General features: G+C 46.5%; 1 protein-coding gene across 1 annotated transcript in view; it reads left to right on the top strand.

The window, feature by feature from the left end:
* Nucleotides 1–18,709, top strand: part of LOC8027481 (potassium voltage-gated channel subfamily H member 7) — a 107,570-nt gene that overhangs the window by 8,856 nt on the left and 80,005 nt on the right. The window contains exons 2-3 of the mRNA XM_042294362.1: nt 827–1,086; nt 10,554–10,625. Coding sequence (XP_042150296.1) covers nt 913–1,086; nt 10,554–10,625 — 246 coding nt within the window. The 5' untranslated portion in view covers nt 827–912. The remainder of the gene's footprint in view (nt 1–826; nt 1,087–10,553; nt 10,626–18,709) is intronic.

Below are 18,709 nucleotides of genomic sequence, written 5' to 3' on the forward strand. Positions count from 1 at the left end.
AAAAATAATGCGACCGCCAGTGTTGCTGGATGAACTTCTGAAAAAAGTTTTATTGTATTGTAGAACTATACTTCGTTTCGCCTTAAAGACCGACAACCAGTTCGTGCTTTCCACTTTTCTTCCGCTCCCTCCTCTCCCCCCTTCTACTTTGTCCACCGTTGCGTTTCCCCCTCCCCCAGGGTGAGGAGGATCTTCTGCCTTGCAGAATCTCGTGTCTGGTCGTCGGCCTTTAAGTCTGATTGCAGCTGATGCTACGAGCCGATAGGGAGAATCAAGCAGCCCTAAAAGCGCAAGGTCACGACGTTCCTAAGCTTTCTTTGTGCGTGTGCTATCATCAACGAGACCAATCGAGCGTGTTGAATGCGCAGTGACCTTGCGCCTTTTTCTGGTGTGTTTGTGTGCTCCAGCCTTTGCTGCGACCGGACTTGGAATGAAATTACGTATAAGTGACATGAAAACGATTTAGAGCTCTATGACCAATCTGCCTTTCATCCATAGTCGGTGGCAGTTAAAGCGTTCAGTGGAAGCTCCTCGCTTCTCTTTCCTCTTTGGCAGAGGATACGCTGGAGAGTGGGTCGCCTCCTCTCCAGCGTTAGCTCTGCCAAAGTGGAAAGAGGTGGGAGGAGCTTTTTCTGAATCCAAATAAATCAAAATAATTTATGCATCTTTTTAACATAAAAATAAGAGGAAATCTGAGGAAAAGAAACTGATTGAGCAGCTTGATAAAGTGCATTTGAGTAGATGAAAGACAGTGCACATGACACTTTTAACCTGTCACCGATAATAGTAATAAATATTCATTGGGGATCGATGGTCCTTGGCGCAGCCAACAGCGTGGGGCGACCCTTCCCCAACGCTTCTTCGGAGTCCGATTTGGGCAGGTTCCTGATCACGGGTTCCGGAGGCGTTGGGATGTCCACGGCCCGGGGTGCCACGCCCCCCACCAGGGCCAAGTCCCCGTCCCTGAGCCAGGTGACCGCAGATCCTCGCAAGGACAACTCCCACTCATCGACGGCCTCCAAACTGGTCCTCAAGGAGGTCACGTCGCACGGCTTCAAGCAACACGTCGGAGAGAAGGTAGCACAGGTGAGCGAGTCATCCCCTTCCCAGAGCCCTCAGAAATCTCCAGGAGTGCGTCTCTCTGTCAGACATCCTGAAATTCTGGGACGCCGTGGTACGTTTTTAGAGGATGCTTGGCTATGGTGTAGTACAAGGTATATTAGAGACAATCACAATATCCAAGTGTAGACTTTGACCCGTTCCCGGTGCGAACTCTGCCCTGAAAACATTTTTCAGGTAGTATATTTTACCTGTTGACGTGTCTTACACTGAAGTTAAAGCAGGCAGGCAGGGCGAGCTGGTTCAAGATAGACATTTCTGTCCGTCCTTTTTGTTCCCTTGCTCCAGGGTTACCATGTCGTGTCTTATATCATTAAACTGGACTTCAAGGTTCAGCAAATCCATGGCTATGTTTTTAGTTACTTAATTTTTTTTCAGTCTTGTTTCTTTTTGTGTGACAACCATTGTCTTCCTTCTTATATTTGGGTTACTTGAGGATATAGCTACATTGAATTCCTTTAACTTTTAGAATCATCTTCACTGAGATACGGTAGTGTTGACTACAAGGTTTTATATTTAAACGGATTAGCTTTCTTTGAATATTCGGTGTTCTCCTGATCTTAGGTCGAGTAATACCAGAAAGCTTTGATTTTCTGGGTGTCCTCATGCACGTTTCGGGGCTTACGCTATTGGAGACATATGGTGAATATGTGCTTATCTGTAGACTCAGTTCAGTGGAACTAGCACTCGATGAGCGTCCTTATATGCACTTTACGTTACTTTAATGTTTACTAACTTGGTGTGACTCAGTCGACAATCGGTGCACTCTTCCAGCATCGATGTTCATGACGTGTACCTTGTGTCAATGTTTTTGAGAAATTGTGGTATTTCGATAACCTGTTGCATGCCGACGAATTTTTATCCTGCTGGTACTGATGTGCTGGTACTGACGGCTTGGAGACTTCACAGGAACGGCCTTACGGTAGCTGCAAGAGGGTCATCGGTCTCCGGTTACGGACTTCAGCGCTGCTGCAACGGTTTTATGTGTCTGTTCGCTTCCTGTCGTCAATACGCTTAGACATGTTTTATTATCGAATTAAGGACTCAATCTCATTGTGCCAAGGTGCCTCTATGGTGCGTTACTATGTGTACGTCTATAGGCTTAGTTATGTAGTGCTTATATTTGGCAATTGTAGGGCTGGCACTCTTGAATGAAAAAAAAAGGTTGTCAGGTAGAAAAATCTAGCATCTAGGAACGCTTAAAGATATGCGGTATAACGGTAGCGGGGCATGCACCCATACTTAAGTTCCTCCACATTTTCCAGAGCGTCTTTATTACTAGCGTTATAGATGGGTAGGTCCCATATCGCCCTTTCTACAGATTTCGATTTTTAAATTATATTTCTAACTAAAAAATTTTTTATTTATTGGGATCGCTACTTAAATTGTCGGATTTCAGTCGCTGTCATTTCAGCCCTGTTTCGAACATACAATATACTTAGTGGGGACCGTATTTCTAGGTCACGCTTGCTTACATTCCCGAGCCCGTACGCGAAGAACGATTTAGGAAGCGTCCTTTATCTAGAGTTCACGATGTGCGCCACAATTCCCTAGAACATGCGCTTGAGCGCGCGTTCTTCTAAAATACAATCGCGATCACATTTGACTGCTTTTGTTACTGTTCTGGGAACAATCAATTTAATCACAACACTCTTTTTTTTTTTTTCACAAGGGTTGTAAGGAAGGTTTAAAGCAGACCTAATTTATACTGTCTTTCCGCAACACTAGCCCAGAAAGGTGCCCCAAATAGAATAGGTGTCATCTGAAGTGACGTGCTTAGCGGCGATAATAACAGTACTTCAGCTTAAGTGTCAGGCACTCGTGTCATGTACCTTTCGCTCTACCTAACCCTTCAGAGCAGCCTACACGATTGCGCAAATGAAGCGCAGCAGAACAAAACGCGTCCCCTATTAAGAGGACAGATTGGATGCGCTCCAAAGACATACGAATAAGTAAGAACCGTAAATCAAACTCGCGTCTAATACCGCTAATATCATCACAGATATTTATTTTGCATCTGCCTATCGCGGCTTAAAATTGTCTATCAAAATTCTCTTTGAAGCGTCTCCTAATTTAGTCGCCGTTCGGTGTAAAATGACAGAATCCGCACGGTCCTTCCGACCTCGTCCACGCACGTGTATCCTAACTCAAAAACAATACAAGAGCTTTCGAGGCTCAAGCGCTTTGCCCACTCGGGGGTTAAATCCGGCTTAGTGGATTAGCGCCAGAAGGATCTTCCTGGTTAATCCCCCGCGCCGGACACGAAAGGGGTGAGGGATCAATCGAGGCAGCTCACTGTTTCGAGAAATACATGCAGAGAGGCACCGCTGGACGTAGATTCAATTTTTTTATTATTATTATTATTATTATTATTATTATTTATCCTTCGGGACCGTTTTTACTACTCTATGTACGTAAGATTGGATCACAATGAGCACTTTTTTCAAAGAGGGCACATTTGATTTTCTTTTTTCCTCGTCATCTCGAACTTTTGGTAAGTTCCGTTGCCCAGAAGCTTTAGCGTCAGCTGTTTTATTCTGTGCTACTCGCGGATTTCTCCAATAGACCGATCTCACCAAGTGTCCGGCGCATTCGTGACGCGACCATAACTTTTGTTCGAGGGAGGCAGGCGGCAGCACTCGAGAAGCCTGGCGCCGTGTCGTGCTCGGCACGCGCAGTGCTTCAGCGAGGTGGTCCCTCGTGCAGACATATTAAAGTTCTCGCGATCCATTGCGGCAGCGGCGGCGTTACGAAGCTGACTGGTAATATCGGTTCGTTTTGTTGTGTGACGAAACTGTCAGCGAAATAATGTTTCATTCTCGGAAGCACGAGTGCTGAAGGTTCCGGATCATCCTCGCTGAATGTCTGTTTTAGAGTGCAGCTCTTAGGCGTCCGTTTCCGGGTTGAGAGGGGCGTCGGCATAATCGCGCTTTGCATTATGAGACGTTTCGCATAATGACGTCACACGTGACGTCACGTGTGACGTTACAAGGGTAACATTTTCCCGCTAAATTTGGCGAGAAAATTTTTCGCAAAATTTTTGCGACAAACTTTTCCGCGAAATCTAGCGGGAACGTTTTTCCGCTAAATTTAGCGAGGAAATTGACGTCACGTGACCTGAACACCAATTCAGTTTCTTCGCTAAACTTGTCGGGGAAATTTTCGCTTAATTGGGCGGGACATTTAGCCAAAATGTCCCGCGAAATCGGAGGGGAGCGGGAGAGGTGGAGGAGAGGGTACGGAGGGGGCGTCACTTTCAGAATTTAGCGTGTGATAGAAACCGAGTTTGAAACCACGCATCCGGCAACGCAGTGATTGGAATAAAATCGACATCCGGGGGAAGGGGGGGGGGGGGGGGGGGGGGAGACGCTGTCTCAACGCTCGTGTGCAAGCAGAGCCAGACGTGCACGGCTCGGATAACTAGCGTAGCTGCTACTAGATGGCACACGTTTGTAAATAACTTTGTTAATAACCGAGAACTGCGAACAAGTAGGGAGCATTTTATGCTCAGATAATTTATTTTTCGTGCTTTGAGCATGAACCACAAACCGACAGGCGTAAGTCTGCATATTATTTGTAGTACAAAACAGGCAAGTTTTCCCGCGTGGTGTACCTACCAAACATCAAGCAAAGTAACTTTTTTTTTCCTTAAAAATAAAATAAAACATCTACGGCAGAATCCGCTTCTCTCCTACCGCCTCTAGTGTTTTTTTCCCCCATCGGGAAGTCCAGGTTCGCTGATTCTCCACGGTGTGTCGCTCCCAGCCCAGCGTGCGCATAGAGAACCCATATTTTAGAGAGGGCGCAATTGAATCCATGAAGAGCGCTTGCAATTGAATTGCGGTACTCCAATGAGAACATATAAAATAACCTTAAAAAAAGAGGAAAAACTACTGCACACGTGCATTTTCGAGGGGCGAGTAGCATATAGGGCTAAGAGCAAGTGAGAGAGGCCCTCGCCTCCACCGTTTCTCGCCTCATAGTGCAAACGCGATACCCATAAACCACGTGACCCCAGTCAAGCAGTTGAAACCGCTCTCAAATCGGGGCACACCATGTGCTCGCCGCGATGGATTCGCATTCTGTAGAACGCCGTCGATCCAGCGGTATAGCTGTAAAGACTACGGCCAGCCCCACGGGGCCGGGCTCTCTATCCGTGTATGTGTTTATTTCGTTCCACTTGGCTGCGGGCCCTTTTGCGCTGGATCGATGTGATGTGCCCCTCTCCTCGTTCCCCCTCTCGAGTGGCGCCCAAACGCCGAGGTTGAGGGAACGAAGCCGCCGCTACCCGCTTCTGATGCGTAAACAACGGGACGGAAGACGCCGCTGCCGCCGCCTATGTTTTGACCCGGGTTCTTTTGTTCGTCTCTCAGTCTCTCTCCTCTCTCTGGAAGTCTCAGACTTCGTCTGCGGTTACGTTGAAGTCCGACAGATGGAGCTTCCTGGAAGAGGTTGTGGAGAATGTTAAATGATTGCTGGTGCCTAACAGTGTACTTGATTTTTTATTTTTTTTTACTATGGTGCAATAATTTTGAGTTTAGAAGTGTACCTTTAAAAAGGTTTAACCTTACTGTCTTGTGTTAACCGCGGATTAGTAAGTAGTTAACAATAAAATCTTTGGATAGGCGGCGCAAGACGCCGCCCCATTAATAGGGTTCAGCCGTGCCCATCCATTTACAGAGGATTCCAGTAACAGGGGCGGGACGACGGACCGCTCTTGCAGTGTTTTCAGACTACGAAACTGAGACTGGAACACTGTTGGCACAAGGTTCTAGAGAGTGAAAGATAGTATTTCTTAGCTTTTTTTTACTAGTCTTTGCTAGAAAACAAAGTTTCCTTGGGGTCTCCGGCTTCAAAGGGAAAAGTATTATCATCATCAGTATTATCGCCCATCATCATTAATGTTGTAAAGGAAAGGGAGAGACAAATTTAGACGGCAATACTGGAGAAGCCATCAGCTTGAGAAATCTACACAGCAAATAAAATTGAAATTAAAAACGAGGTAGGAGGGTATGTATTATAACTATAGAGGAAGTGCATTATTGTCTGAGGATAGGGCAGAGATTTTTAGAACTGGGACGTACAGGGTTAAATACCGAGAGGGGGATGCAACATGCATTATATGAGGGAAGAGGATTGAAACGCCAGAACATTTCAGGTAATGTGAAGGGCCCGGTTACCCAAGGACAGCACGTGAAATAAATTCAATGAGGACGGTGAAATAAAAGAGTTTTTAAGAGTAGATTTGCCTAAGTAAGAAAAGATTGCAGAAATGGTGGTTAATGTCTAGGGAGGAATAAAGAGTTACTCGGATTAGAATGGCTTAAACAACATGAAACGGAGCAAACGAACTGTTGTCGACTTTTTCCACACGTGTTCAGTGATTTGGAGTAGCTTTACAACTGTAAACTCTGCGCATATGCAAGTGTGTAGCTAGTATTATATAGACAGGCTTGCCATTCTTATTCTAAAATATACAAAGTTGGTTGATACAGCATGCACTCTCACGTTACGAGCGATGTGTGATGCATGAATGAATACATCCTACGAGCTGCCCAGCGCGTAAATATTACTGTGCACACTCTAGCTGCGTATTATTTTAATTTTCTTTAGCATGAAGGCAGCATCGACCTATACGATCTTATTGACAAAATCAGAACTATCCGGACAAGTCTGTCAGCAGTTCTTGTTCTATGAGCTGGTGTTGATTCCAAATTTTCTAAGAAATATGCCAACGTCAAACGAGCCTCCCTCATCTTTATTTTTACTTTTTTTTCTTGCTTCTTTTGTGTGCGGCGACCTTCGAAGTGTCACTTTTTGCTTAGGAGGCATGCATGTCTTATATCTGGAAAATTTACCTCGCGAAGGACACAAAACAAGGTAAGAGGTTAGTAGTGATGCTAGACAAACGGCATTACGACATGCTCAGCCTTGTCAAATATACAATGTGTCAATCTGTATCGGCAGTGTATTGCGTTGTTTGTAAACGAGTGTATGTGCTTTCGATTATTGGCACTTCCGACCACCATAACACCGTGATTTTTGTGGGTGGTTGCGTGCCCCTGTAAGTCTCTGTGGAGCTGAAAGGCTTTTGGTTCGGCTCGCCTCTAATCACGCCGGCTTTCTCTGTTCTTCGGTCATCGGCGAATGTTTGTGGGCCTCACATGGCTGCAGCTTCTTGCTCGGGCCCGCAAGGCTACCGTTGCTGCATGCCTCGCAGGCCGCCCGTCGACATCGGTCAGCTGCGAACAGCGTGTAGCATGCACGCATCACGGCCCTGACTGGACTACGAAAGTCCGCGAGAGCTTCCAATTAGCGTCGATACCCGAACACCCGCTACGCAGTAGCCCGGCGGGAAACGTGGGATCCCGTGTTCCCGAGTGCGAGCGAGCGAGCGGCGCGGCACAGATTTGAAGATCCTGCGTAGAATCTGAAGAGCCACCTGAATTCTCGCTTAAACATTGTAGGGTTGTCATTACCTCGTTAAATCTCTGAGGAACAATAATTAACCCATCACTCAAATCATTTATTTATTTATTGACCTACTGTTAAGGGCTGTAAGACGGACAGGCTTGAGACCGGGTTGGGGCTATAGGGGGACTATGTTTTATTGGAACATAAGATTATGGTTGCGTCCGATGGTAGGTCCCATTCCGTCTCCACCGCGCAAGTCCGCGGGTCCCGCTTTAATAGCCCCGGTGACGTGGCGATGTTGCGTCACCGGCGGAATTCTGGTGGTGGCTGCTGGCTTCGATGAAGAGGAGGTCCAACAGCCACTCTCATTGGCCCGGAGGTTTATGTCGCCGCAGCAGCAGCTTCTCTAGATGTGGGAGGAAGAGGAAGACGAAGACCCGTTGATGTCGTTCACTTCAGCTGATGTTCGAAAGCCTTGGTTCCGGGTCTTCGAGAGGGTCTCTGCCGAGCGATGGTGTTGCGGACGGTCCCTGTAAGTGTGCCCCAGATGGAGCACGGTCTCGCCGGGGTGTGGAACGTAACAATACATACTTAATAGGACAAATGCCGAGGGCCACGCAAGTAGCCAACAGGCGTTGGTTCCACAAGGCCATATCCCCGGTCTTCTTCGCAAAACGGCAGGGTTAATAAAGCCCAGAACACACAATGTGCTCGTATTTTTTAAACAGTGTGCATACAAAACACAAATAACTCGTTAATGGAGGAACAGAAATGATGGACATATTGGTTTGCACACCTAGTTGTCAAATTTTCGACCATTTTTTCTATAGTGTCAACGTCTTGAGAAACAAGCAGTATTGACCGCTCTGGGTATACTCATGTGGGTGGCGACGTCAGCAGCCTTCTCCAATTGTATCCCATCACTCGCAGCGTCGCTGCTCATCCACCAACGGAAGTGACCGGTGCCTTGTAAGTCACCTGGGAAGTGACGGCAGCAGCCGTCCTTCATTGGCAGGTAGCCAATCCAAAGGCAGATTTCTCGGATTGGCCGCCTGCTTCTAGTCCCATCGTGTGAGATGTCTGTCGCTCTCACCGGATTATGTCAATACGTGTTCTGTCTCGTTGCTTCAAAGCATAGCTAGCAGCCATTTAGGAGAAATAGACTCGCAGTTTGGTAGAACTTTTCTGCCCTGTCAGAAATATTTTCAGGACACGACAATGGGGACATACCGGGTCTCCACTTTATGCCGCAGTGTTGAAATCTCCGCCTTACTGCCTCAGATTTCCCTCCGAGTCGTTCAGCTTAGAGGTCTGGTGTGTGGTCGATGGACGTGTCAAGACTGATACATTAGTTTGCTGACGTCCTCCTCTCGCAAGTGCTCTTGAAGCAACGTCACCAAGCTGTACTGCAGAACGCATGTAATTGAGAATTGAGGGGAACCCTCGGCAAATGACAGGTCGTTGTCATGCTGGCTTGCAAGCCAGGTCTCAAAGGTTACGACGTCCCGTTCTCAAACCTGGTTTAAAGCTTGACCCAGGCATTGCTCTCTTTTTCTGGCTTTCGCAGGAGTTACGGGGATCACTATATACAATCTCATGACTGTTTCAACACCTTTGGGTTACACCTGTGACTAGGTTACACAGTGTTTGACGGCGAGCGCTGGTGATTGCACCGCGGCAGTGAATGAAGGTGAAGTGCCTCACTCCCGGCTGCAACCTATCACCCTGCACGCTAAGGCCGCATGATAGATTTTTTTTGCACACATTGTGGTTATTATTTACCCACCGATTATTGCAAGCTGTGGAAAAAGCCGAGTGTAATGGTCACTAGAACTAAGTTTGTGGCTCAAACATGGGTTCTGGTGTATTCAAAATTATCTTTTGTTCCCGATAGGATGTCTAAATTCACTACAAAATAAAGGTACTTCTATCCAGTACGGGGATTAACTACACCAGTCCACGCAGGGGAACGAGATCACGTATAACCACCGTTCCAGCCCAGATGGCATTCCTGAGCTTTCAGGCCACGTCCGCGAGTTCGGTACTCCAGGAGCATTACAGGGAAATATAAGAGCAAGCCTATACTGCCTACCCTTTAACGAGCAGTCTATTTTCGACGGAATGAAAGAGATAATAATAAAAAAATAATAAATTACTTTAACCATGTGAAGAGTGACATCTTAACAATCGGATATCGAATATCGAAGTGCTGCAGGAAAGCAACGAGTTATGCCCTGAAGAACTGGTCTGCTTATTCCTAGGTTGGCAAAGGAGACATTGCAGGAGTTATCATTAGCAAGCAAGACATAACTCGAGAAAACTCATTCCTTATAAAAGTACTCACCTCCAAGCATCTGGGCATCCGTATTGAATGTATGTTTTGGGTGCTCATCATGCTTTTGTGTTTGAGTTCACAAAAACAAAAGGCGTTAAGGTAAATTCCCTTTCACGAGTATGATACATGCTCGTTGATCTGTATCTTTTCACATTTTAGAAGGTCTGTTTTTGCAGGTCGTTGGTCTACGCCAACAAAGTGATAACGATGCGTTTATGAACGCAGCTTCAACCTCTAGTTAAACTTTCTTCTCACATTTTTTTTTTTTTTTGTAATTCTAAACTTACAGGATTGAACAGCTTTCCCCGTCGTATGGAACTATAAACAAAAGTTATCAACAAGCACCGTCGGTTCAACGAAAGTTGAACAGGTTCATGTACGATTTTTTTTGCTGAGTAGTTTATATAATGGTCGTCCAAGCTCTCTGTCCCTACCCCCGATACGAAAAAAAAAGACGGTTGCTTGAGGCAAAGCACCTGTACTGTGCATTGGTCAACCTCTAATGCTCTCGCTCTGTTAATTTTTTTTTTTTTCCGATGCGCGGCAAGTTGCGGCTTTGTGTGTTTGTGTGTACTGCAAAAGCGCGTGAAGCGCAGCGGCTTTCTTTATTTTTTGGCAAAAAAAGTGGCGTCAAGTGGCGGCGGCGATTTCTGGGTGCTCACCGAGCGGCCTGCCTGTCTTGCAGCGCAAGCAATCTCGAGTTCAGCTGGACCGGGGCCCCGCTCCCCAGAGCACCTTGCAAATCCTCAAGGGATTCGTTAGTATACCCTTCCCTGACTACTCCCCCCTCCCCTGGAGCACGGCTCGGATGGAACAACGAAACCCCCCTCTCCTTCCGAAACAACGCTTCCTCTTCGCAGCCAGCATCCCGGCTAGCATTACCGTGAAATCGCGTAGGATTCCTCAGATACCAGAAAGAGCTTCCTATGGCGCATAATGTCTTAAACAAACAAACCGTGTGTGTTTGTTTAATATTTTAGTTTGGACACAAGGTCTCGGGAAAAGGGGGTAAAGACAGATACACTGCCTCACCAGGTGCAGTCGCCTTAATCTCTGATTGTTTTTTTTTTCTTTGCATTCACTTATTTTTAGTTAGCCCATTAAGTATGCGAAGTGTCCCTTTTCTAAACTTCGGTTGTTGCGCTGGAACTTTATTGGCAGAGGAAGCAGGTAGTTAGCCCATATAATATCTGCGAGTAACCACTCTCAGCATAAACCCTTGAAACTAATGGCAAGGGCCAAGCAAATGATCTGGTCGAGGAAGTTATGTATCGTGTGTTGATTGTTACGAAAAATTTTAATGTCGGTTTTCAAGGGAAAAAAATATGTTACGAAAACTGAGCAGAGCACCAAGCAACGTTCATATGAAACCCACAGATGTAAACAGCATCTGGGTAATATGTCTTGCATATTACAAAAATAACATCGGCATGCACCTTGGTTTAGGTTGCAGAATACGGTTCCAGCAGTCTGGTTAAATGTTTTTTATACGGTCTTCGTCGCTGGAGGTAATTACATACTTACCAGGGTCATCTTAAAAATGACCCAATTTGTTGAACCGAACGCGGAAATCTGACTGCTATTACCAAGTCGTCTCGATAGATCTTACTTGTCCAGTGGTAATCCTGAAATCCGCCTCAAGCCAAAAACAATTTGACACCATTTTTTTATGGATTGTACATTTTTTTATGGTCGCGGCAGCGTTTGAGGTAACCTAAACTCTATCACAATGAGACAGGTGGCCAAACGTAAACAACTAACGCTGGCTGCAAAGTCGAAGCATTTACCCCCGCCCGCTGTCCTCCCCAAGTCCCAGCGGTGCATTGTCAAGCCCTGGCTGTAACGTGCCGCCGTGCAGCTGCCGCATGTGTCCTGTTTTCAGCAGGCAAGCGTGCGCCTTTGCATGCGTAGCATGCTCTTCTTTTGCACTCTGTGGCCTGTCTGAAGGAGCTTCAGTGTTCGCACTTATACGCACGCACGCATGGGCGTGTCGGGGGTCACTCATATCAAAGGAAGGCCTAAACAACGAGAGGACTGGTCATTAGTGACCTTTTTATTAATTTCTAGGTGACTTTTCTCATTGGAGAGTCTAGAGAAAAGCCTTCTGAAAGATTGTTATAAATCGGTCGGTGAAGCGAACGTCAAACCAAGCCTTTACCAGCCAGCAACGGTTGTCGTCAACGCTAGAAACCGTCGCTTGACTCCAACAGCAGAGAGCTTTAGGGAACCGTTTTGCACATCCGATAGGTACGATGGGCTCTCAGGTACGGAGCGCATATGCTACTGCAGAAGTCTCGCCCATGCGCAGTTCGTACCGGAGGGCTTATCGTACCGTATCGGATGTGTAAAAACGGTTCCCTCAAATTCTCTAGTAACTGTCGACAACTGCCGACATTGGAAACCGTCAGCGCTACAAACCGTCAATAAACATCAACGTTAGCCATAAGCGGTAACTCTAATCGCCACAAACCGTTGCTTGCATCGGTAGCCGTCTTGGTGACGAAAAACGGCAACCGTTAGCGAAACAAACCGTCGCTAGCCGTCAACGGTAACCGTAAGCAGCGACTGACATTTGCAAGGATCAACTCCAGAAATGATCGCTAGCCGTCAACAGTGGCCATTAACGCTCCGGACCATCCCTAGCCATTGATCCTTCGTCGAGTACTGTCACTGAGGAATAGCCACGTGAAAATGAAGAGTATATAAACTTTCTGCCGGTTCAGGTGACCCTCCACTGACCGGCAGGATTTAGCAGTCCTGGTGTCAGGGCCTTCTCCGGAGGGGTGGCCGTTGGAAAAATTTGGCAGTCATTGCTGACGGCTGGGGATGGTTTGCTGTGATGCTATCTTAAAAGACTGCTAGACGCCAGAAGATGCATATGTGCATTAGGAGCTCTTTTTAAGCAAAGTTGAGATCCTTATTACTTAGTGCGCCGACAACACGAAGCGAACCAACCGCCTGATGTCGGTCAGACCGCATAATTCCATCGACCGTACTAAGTGCCTCCTCTAGGAATCCCCATTAGAGGCCTACATCGCATAGCGTCGTTAGCTGCTGGAATATGTATAGGGGATCAAGGACTGGCCTTTCCTTGCGTTTGTTTAGGTTGACCGGGCACTGCCTAACCTCTGCCTGTGCCATGCTGCCTGTTCTTTTTTATGCGATTGCTTGGGCCACTGCATCGCCGCTTTCTATGTAGGCGGCGGTGGTGGCGGCGGTGGTGTTAGAGGTCATAAGTTGTCAGTATCGATAGTTCCTTTTTAGACGCGAGTTTGTGCTGTTGTAATGTTGGGTATTGTGGATAAATGTTGAGAATGGCGCTACTGTGGATGTGTGCACACGTAGCGTGCTCCCTTCCGCGACATTGTTTTTTTTATCACTCGTCGCGGGGGTCGTGACATTTTGACTATGTGTTTAGAGGTTCTCTATGTCTTTTAGGGAACGTTTCCTTTCTTTAATATTTTGTCCGCCTTTTTTTGTTTAATTTCGGGTGTGTTCTTACGTTGGTGTTTGTGAGTACGTTGGGTCTCGTATTGCTGCTGTGGTGTTACTGTTTTGTGCCCTGGCGCCGAGGGTACACACTTGTTGTAAACTAAATGTATAACATTGATGCCATTTTGCTGCGGTTGGGGCTTTGGTAGATTGAAACCACAAGACCATTTGAATTCGTCCGTTACCTTCGGTGTCTTCGTGCTAGGCTTATTGTTGTCGAACAAGATGGTCGTTTTTTGTTTTTTTCCTAGTTGATTTATAGATATTGAGAACGCAATAAAACAATGAATTCATGAACAGGTCAGTGCGATTATTACAATGTCTTTTAAGATATGCTATATTTTTTTGTAAGTAGTATAGCTCCTTTTTCGTTATATCTCTTTTTAATATACACGTTATTTATGGTCAGTCTTTCAGGCAAAAGGGATTCTAACATACAGGCTTTTTCTTCTTCTTTAATAAATGAGTTTTTCTTATGTGATGGCACTGTCTCGTCGGTGCCGGCTACTTCCTAAAAAGCTGGCAGTTCATTCAAATTTTCAACGGTTTGACGCTTTAGACGTCGCTGTTGATTGTTTTTACGAAATTCACTTGTTTCCCTTCACGACTCTTTTCCATTTTTGTTTGCGTTGGTGTACGTGCGCGTACGTCTGCACACTCAGGCATAAGTTAAGGGGATCCGCCCAAATAACGTTATAAATATATTGCCACCCGGAATACGTAAATGCTTCAGCAGTTCAGCAAAACTAAATTAGTTGAAGAACACTCTCTACTTGGATATTTCGGGTCAACAACCAAGCAGGAACATTTGTCTAAACAGCCTTATACCAAAAGCATCACGCTTATTGTCCCTTGTCCTATTTTTGCTCCTCTTACGGATGGAGGCAGGCGACGCATTTTCGTGGCTCGCCCTCGATGATACATAAAAAATTTAAAACTTGAAACCAAAGATAAAAAGAGTCTTCGCGAATGGACGTGAAACAACAACCAAAAATATGCCCATCGGCATATAAAGGGGCACGTGTATATGATTGGAATGCGGGTGGCAGGCGGCGGTGACAACCCGCGCAACGGTGATAAATGAAGAAGCGCGCACAATAGATTCTTTCGCTCCGTCTAATTTGCAACCGCACACGCGGAACCTGGTGGGCCATGCGCTGCGTCTGGGAGGGTCAGAGAGCTAGAGGGGGTTGGCCGCTTCCGACTCGGAATAATAATATGAATAAATGTAGCAAAGCGAGTGGCTGGAGGAAAATGGCAAAAAGAAACCGACGCTAGCGACGCTGCGGACGTCTTCCCCCCGGAAGGCGCCGACGAGTCCTGCAGTGCGACGCCGGCAACGTTGACAATAAACGCTGGCCGTCGTGGACGCTACGAAGGCTCTCGCGGAACGCCAAGTATGTGGCCAATTAGAGAGAGCGCATCTTGGAGCCGAACCCTTCTTTTTGGGGAGAGGTCGCGCGCCTGAGTACGTGCCGCTTGTTGGCCGCTTCTCTGTCGTGCCCGCCATTGCGACATCAAAAAGAACGTGCCTTTTTTTTTCTTTTTTTTTTTTCTTCTTGGCCTGAGTTTCTTAGGCGGTGAGGGGCTATATGAAACACCCTGAAAGGTTTGCTGACCTATTAAGTGAGAAAAAAACAATAAAAAAACAATGTGACCTACATTCCTATATATTACAGCGGAGCTGTTAACGGCTAGTTTCCCCAGTATCGTGTCCACCATCAAACAAATGATGACACAAAACTCTGAACAACTACCGCCATCTATGAGCGACGGCGGCAACCTTTCCAGCCTTTCCGCCCTGGCTTGCCGACTTGCGGCCGGCCATTACTTCATTCCCACCATAACACAGCTTTGCTAGTCTTCCTTCTTCACCTGAGTGGAAAGGCTGAAAGTTTTGTATATATCCACAAATTCGAGCTCGGAAGTTATCTAGTGGTAATAAAAAAGAAAAAAAATTCGTGGTTTATTTGGGTCCTGATGCATCTATACCTCTCGGCGGAATGTGCACTCTAAAGGCTGGTTCACACACTTGCGACTGCTTACGACCGAGTGCCTTAAAAACATTTTGGGATTCCTTACGGCGAGAGAACACACACTGGCGCCCTCTATCGGGTAGCGTGGAACACGGGGCATTTCCGTACATTTGTTGGTCAATTTGGTTTCGCACATCATTCTTTCTGGGCATAGAAATATATATATATATATATATATATTACAATGTTATACATGGTTACTTTGGGGACTCCGAGCCAAAGCGCCACGGCCTACAGATTCCCAGGTGGCGGGTTCCAACCCCAACCGAGGTGCCCGCAATGTGATGGAAGCTTATTGCGGAGAAGGCGCCGTCTAAACCGAGCTTTCGGTTGCACGTCAAAAGATCCCCAGGTGGTCGAAATGAATCATCAGTCCTCCGCTAGGGCGTGCCAGATGCCCGTCGTTCGTTTGGCACGTAAAAAAACCCAAATTTGAATTCGAATTCGAATTACAAGTTTATAAACGACCATTGCTCGTCCATTTCGCTTCGCGAATACCGCAGAACTTTCGCACTATAGTGAAATGCAGTTCCGAGGTCACCTCGTAGACGGCGCCAGCGTGCCGGTGTGTTCTCTCGACGCAAGAGGTCGCAAAATCTCGGCTGTAAGCAAACGAGAGTATGTGAACGGGTGTTAAGGATTCCACTACCTTAGTTTTGAACGTTTCTTACCAGCTTGATCATCTTTCTTTTTGGTGTACGGGTACAAACCATAGAAGGGCAGGAGCGGAAGAGCCTAGTTCTGGTTGGAACGCCTAGTGGGTAGTCGCTAAGCAAGCTGTTCGAACTCGTCTGAACATCTAGTAGAGGCAAAGGCGGCTACTAGCTTTCCCTCTACTAGCCCACTAGTCATTCCAACCAGAAGCTTGGTGTTCTGAACTCTCCCCGCGCTCTCGTTTCCTCCTCTCTCACTTTCTACCCGTAAAGACCTGCTCGAGAGCGTAGCTCAGCAGAAATGTTGTACTCGCACGAGAACTTGTTCAAGGGAAGAGGGGAGGGGGGGAGGGGCACTTTTCATGGTCACGTTCTTGTGTCGCGGCTTCCCAGAAGGCCGAACCGAGATCGATATACTCTACCTTTGCTGAATGTTCGTTTTTTAGCCTCTCACCTTTTGTTTACATACAGCGTGCTTCGTTCAGGCTGTCGCGTGGTCCAAGCAGTGTGGGACAATAAGAATAGGCGAAGCTTTCTTTCGCGCGACGCAATCAAGAAGGAACGAGTGTGGCTTTAAGAAGACCAGAATCAGAAGTAATCGACCGAACGGTTAGTCGACTGAGCAGTAACTGGTATTTTGCTGAGCACCGTAGCGACAAACTTGCTTTCGGGACGTTCAGCCTGAACCCCGTAGGCACAGTCCAACAGTCCAGATTTTACGAGGAATGTCGCGACACGTTCTATCAGTCCTTTGAAGAGCGTACGTTGTTCCTGCAAGTCTCTGCCTTCACTTGCTATATTTTTAAAGCGGTATTTTTATAGGGCCAACCAAATTTGGGAGCCTCGTAGGCACGAAATGTGTAGGTCGGTCAGTTGGTAATCGCTAAACGCTCTTTAAAAATACATAAAGAAAAACGGAAACCGGTGCCAGGGGTCGAACCCCAGCCACTGGCGCGGAAACCGTGTGCGCTGTTGACTGAGCCACGGACCCAGCGTCCAGGAACGGGAGGAGCAGAAGCAGGTGGCATGAGAAAGCGCGCGGAGCGGAGAATTTTTGAAAGGGCAAGAAAGCAAGGAGCAGAAACAGGTAGTGTTGAAAAAGCGCTCGGAACACGGTGGAGGGGAAGGGACGGGAAAGCGCGCATCTTCTCTCTTTGTGACCCAGAAAAATCAGCGCAAAGGCGTTGTATCTGGGTGGTGCAAAAGAAAAGCGCGCGCAGCGTCACAAAGATACAATGCAGCGATGTGATTGCTGCGCCGTTTGCACGAAACTGCGCCAACGTGCTTACCCTGCTACACCCTGCTACTGCAATTATCGAAATGAGGAAATGGCAACAACATTGATCCAAAATTTAATTTCGCTTTAATAATGCTGAAAATGTAATAGCCGGTAGGGAGACCCGGCCGGGTCTCCCTACCCGGCCGGGTCGCTACGATACGTTTGTGCGAGTTTTCAGAACTTTCGTTAATCGCCTCAAATAACGGACTATTTGATTTGATTTCATATCAAACACTGACAGTACTCATAAATTTCGCGATAATTGTCAGGTTCGTGTTTGTTCCGGCGGGTTATAGTTACTTTTGTTGAGTGCGCTTCTCACTTCGCACTGGTGTTCAGCAGAGAAGCGAAATCCGCGGGGTAGACGTCGCGATTTCGCGCCTCTTGCTTTGCCGCAGCGGACCCGTGTGCTAAGGGGAAAACACCCACCGAGAGCGAGACGTTGCAATTTTTGAATAAAATTTCGGCGCGTATATATGATAGACTTCAATATCCTGGCGGTATATTTTTCCAGTTCGAGATTTAGCAAAAAATACTTCGCTATTGAAAGAAGACTTGTGTGAAGTTTCGTGTTTTTTTTTTCTTACTTTAACTCTTCTGGTTATTTCTTTTTTTTTTACTTTTGTATATATGTGAGTGAACTAGAACTAAATTAGCAGCAGCCGTGGGTTAGTCGTCCACATACCAAATCGTTGTTATGGAGTTCTCGTTATAAAATGTATTTGGCGTTTATAATCAAATGGCAGCGGCTTTTTTTTCTATTTCAATTATAAATTTCTTTTTTATTGCAACCTCTATAACTTGAAAAAAAAAAACATAGATTTAGGTGTTTAAAATTATTGGATTCTGACATTATTCCAGTGGGATTCAATACTTAAAACATTTATTCGCAGCATTTTCTGCTTTCCTTCCTCAGCCATCATCGTTACCGTGTCTGTGCTTCTCCACGCAATTAAACAGGCAGTTTTGTATTTGAGGGAACCGCTTCCGCTGTGGAATCGATGCTAAAAAAGGGTTGCACATAAGTCAGAAGGCAAAGAAGACAGTGTCTATTCGTTGGACAAGCCAGCACGTGAATCTGAACATAATATTTGCAGCAGTAGGAATGAAAATGAATCGGCACTCATCCTCGAAAAGCCATTTGTGCTGTCCCAAATTGACTTTTGGCTGCTCTAAAGATTAACTTCTTCGCTGCCTTAAGAGCTGCATCAAAATGACTCGGACCAGTCACGTCACTGGGCAGTGGTGTGACTTAATCTGTTTGCGTACGAAAACCCTGCCTTAGGCACCACCTGAACTAAAGCATCACCCACGTTATAAAGCTACCGCATTTAAACGCGTTCGGCAGAATGACCAAACATGCAGACATGGGAAGGGGGGA

Source organism: Ixodes scapularis, unplaced genomic scaffold (assembly GCF_016920785.2).
Source record: "Ixodes scapularis isolate PalLabHiFi unplaced genomic scaffold, ASM1692078v2 PGA_scaffold5__190_contigs__length_132052651, whole genome shotgun sequence".
NCBI lineage: Eukaryota > Metazoa > Arthropoda > Arachnida > Ixodida > Ixodidae > Ixodes > Ixodes scapularis.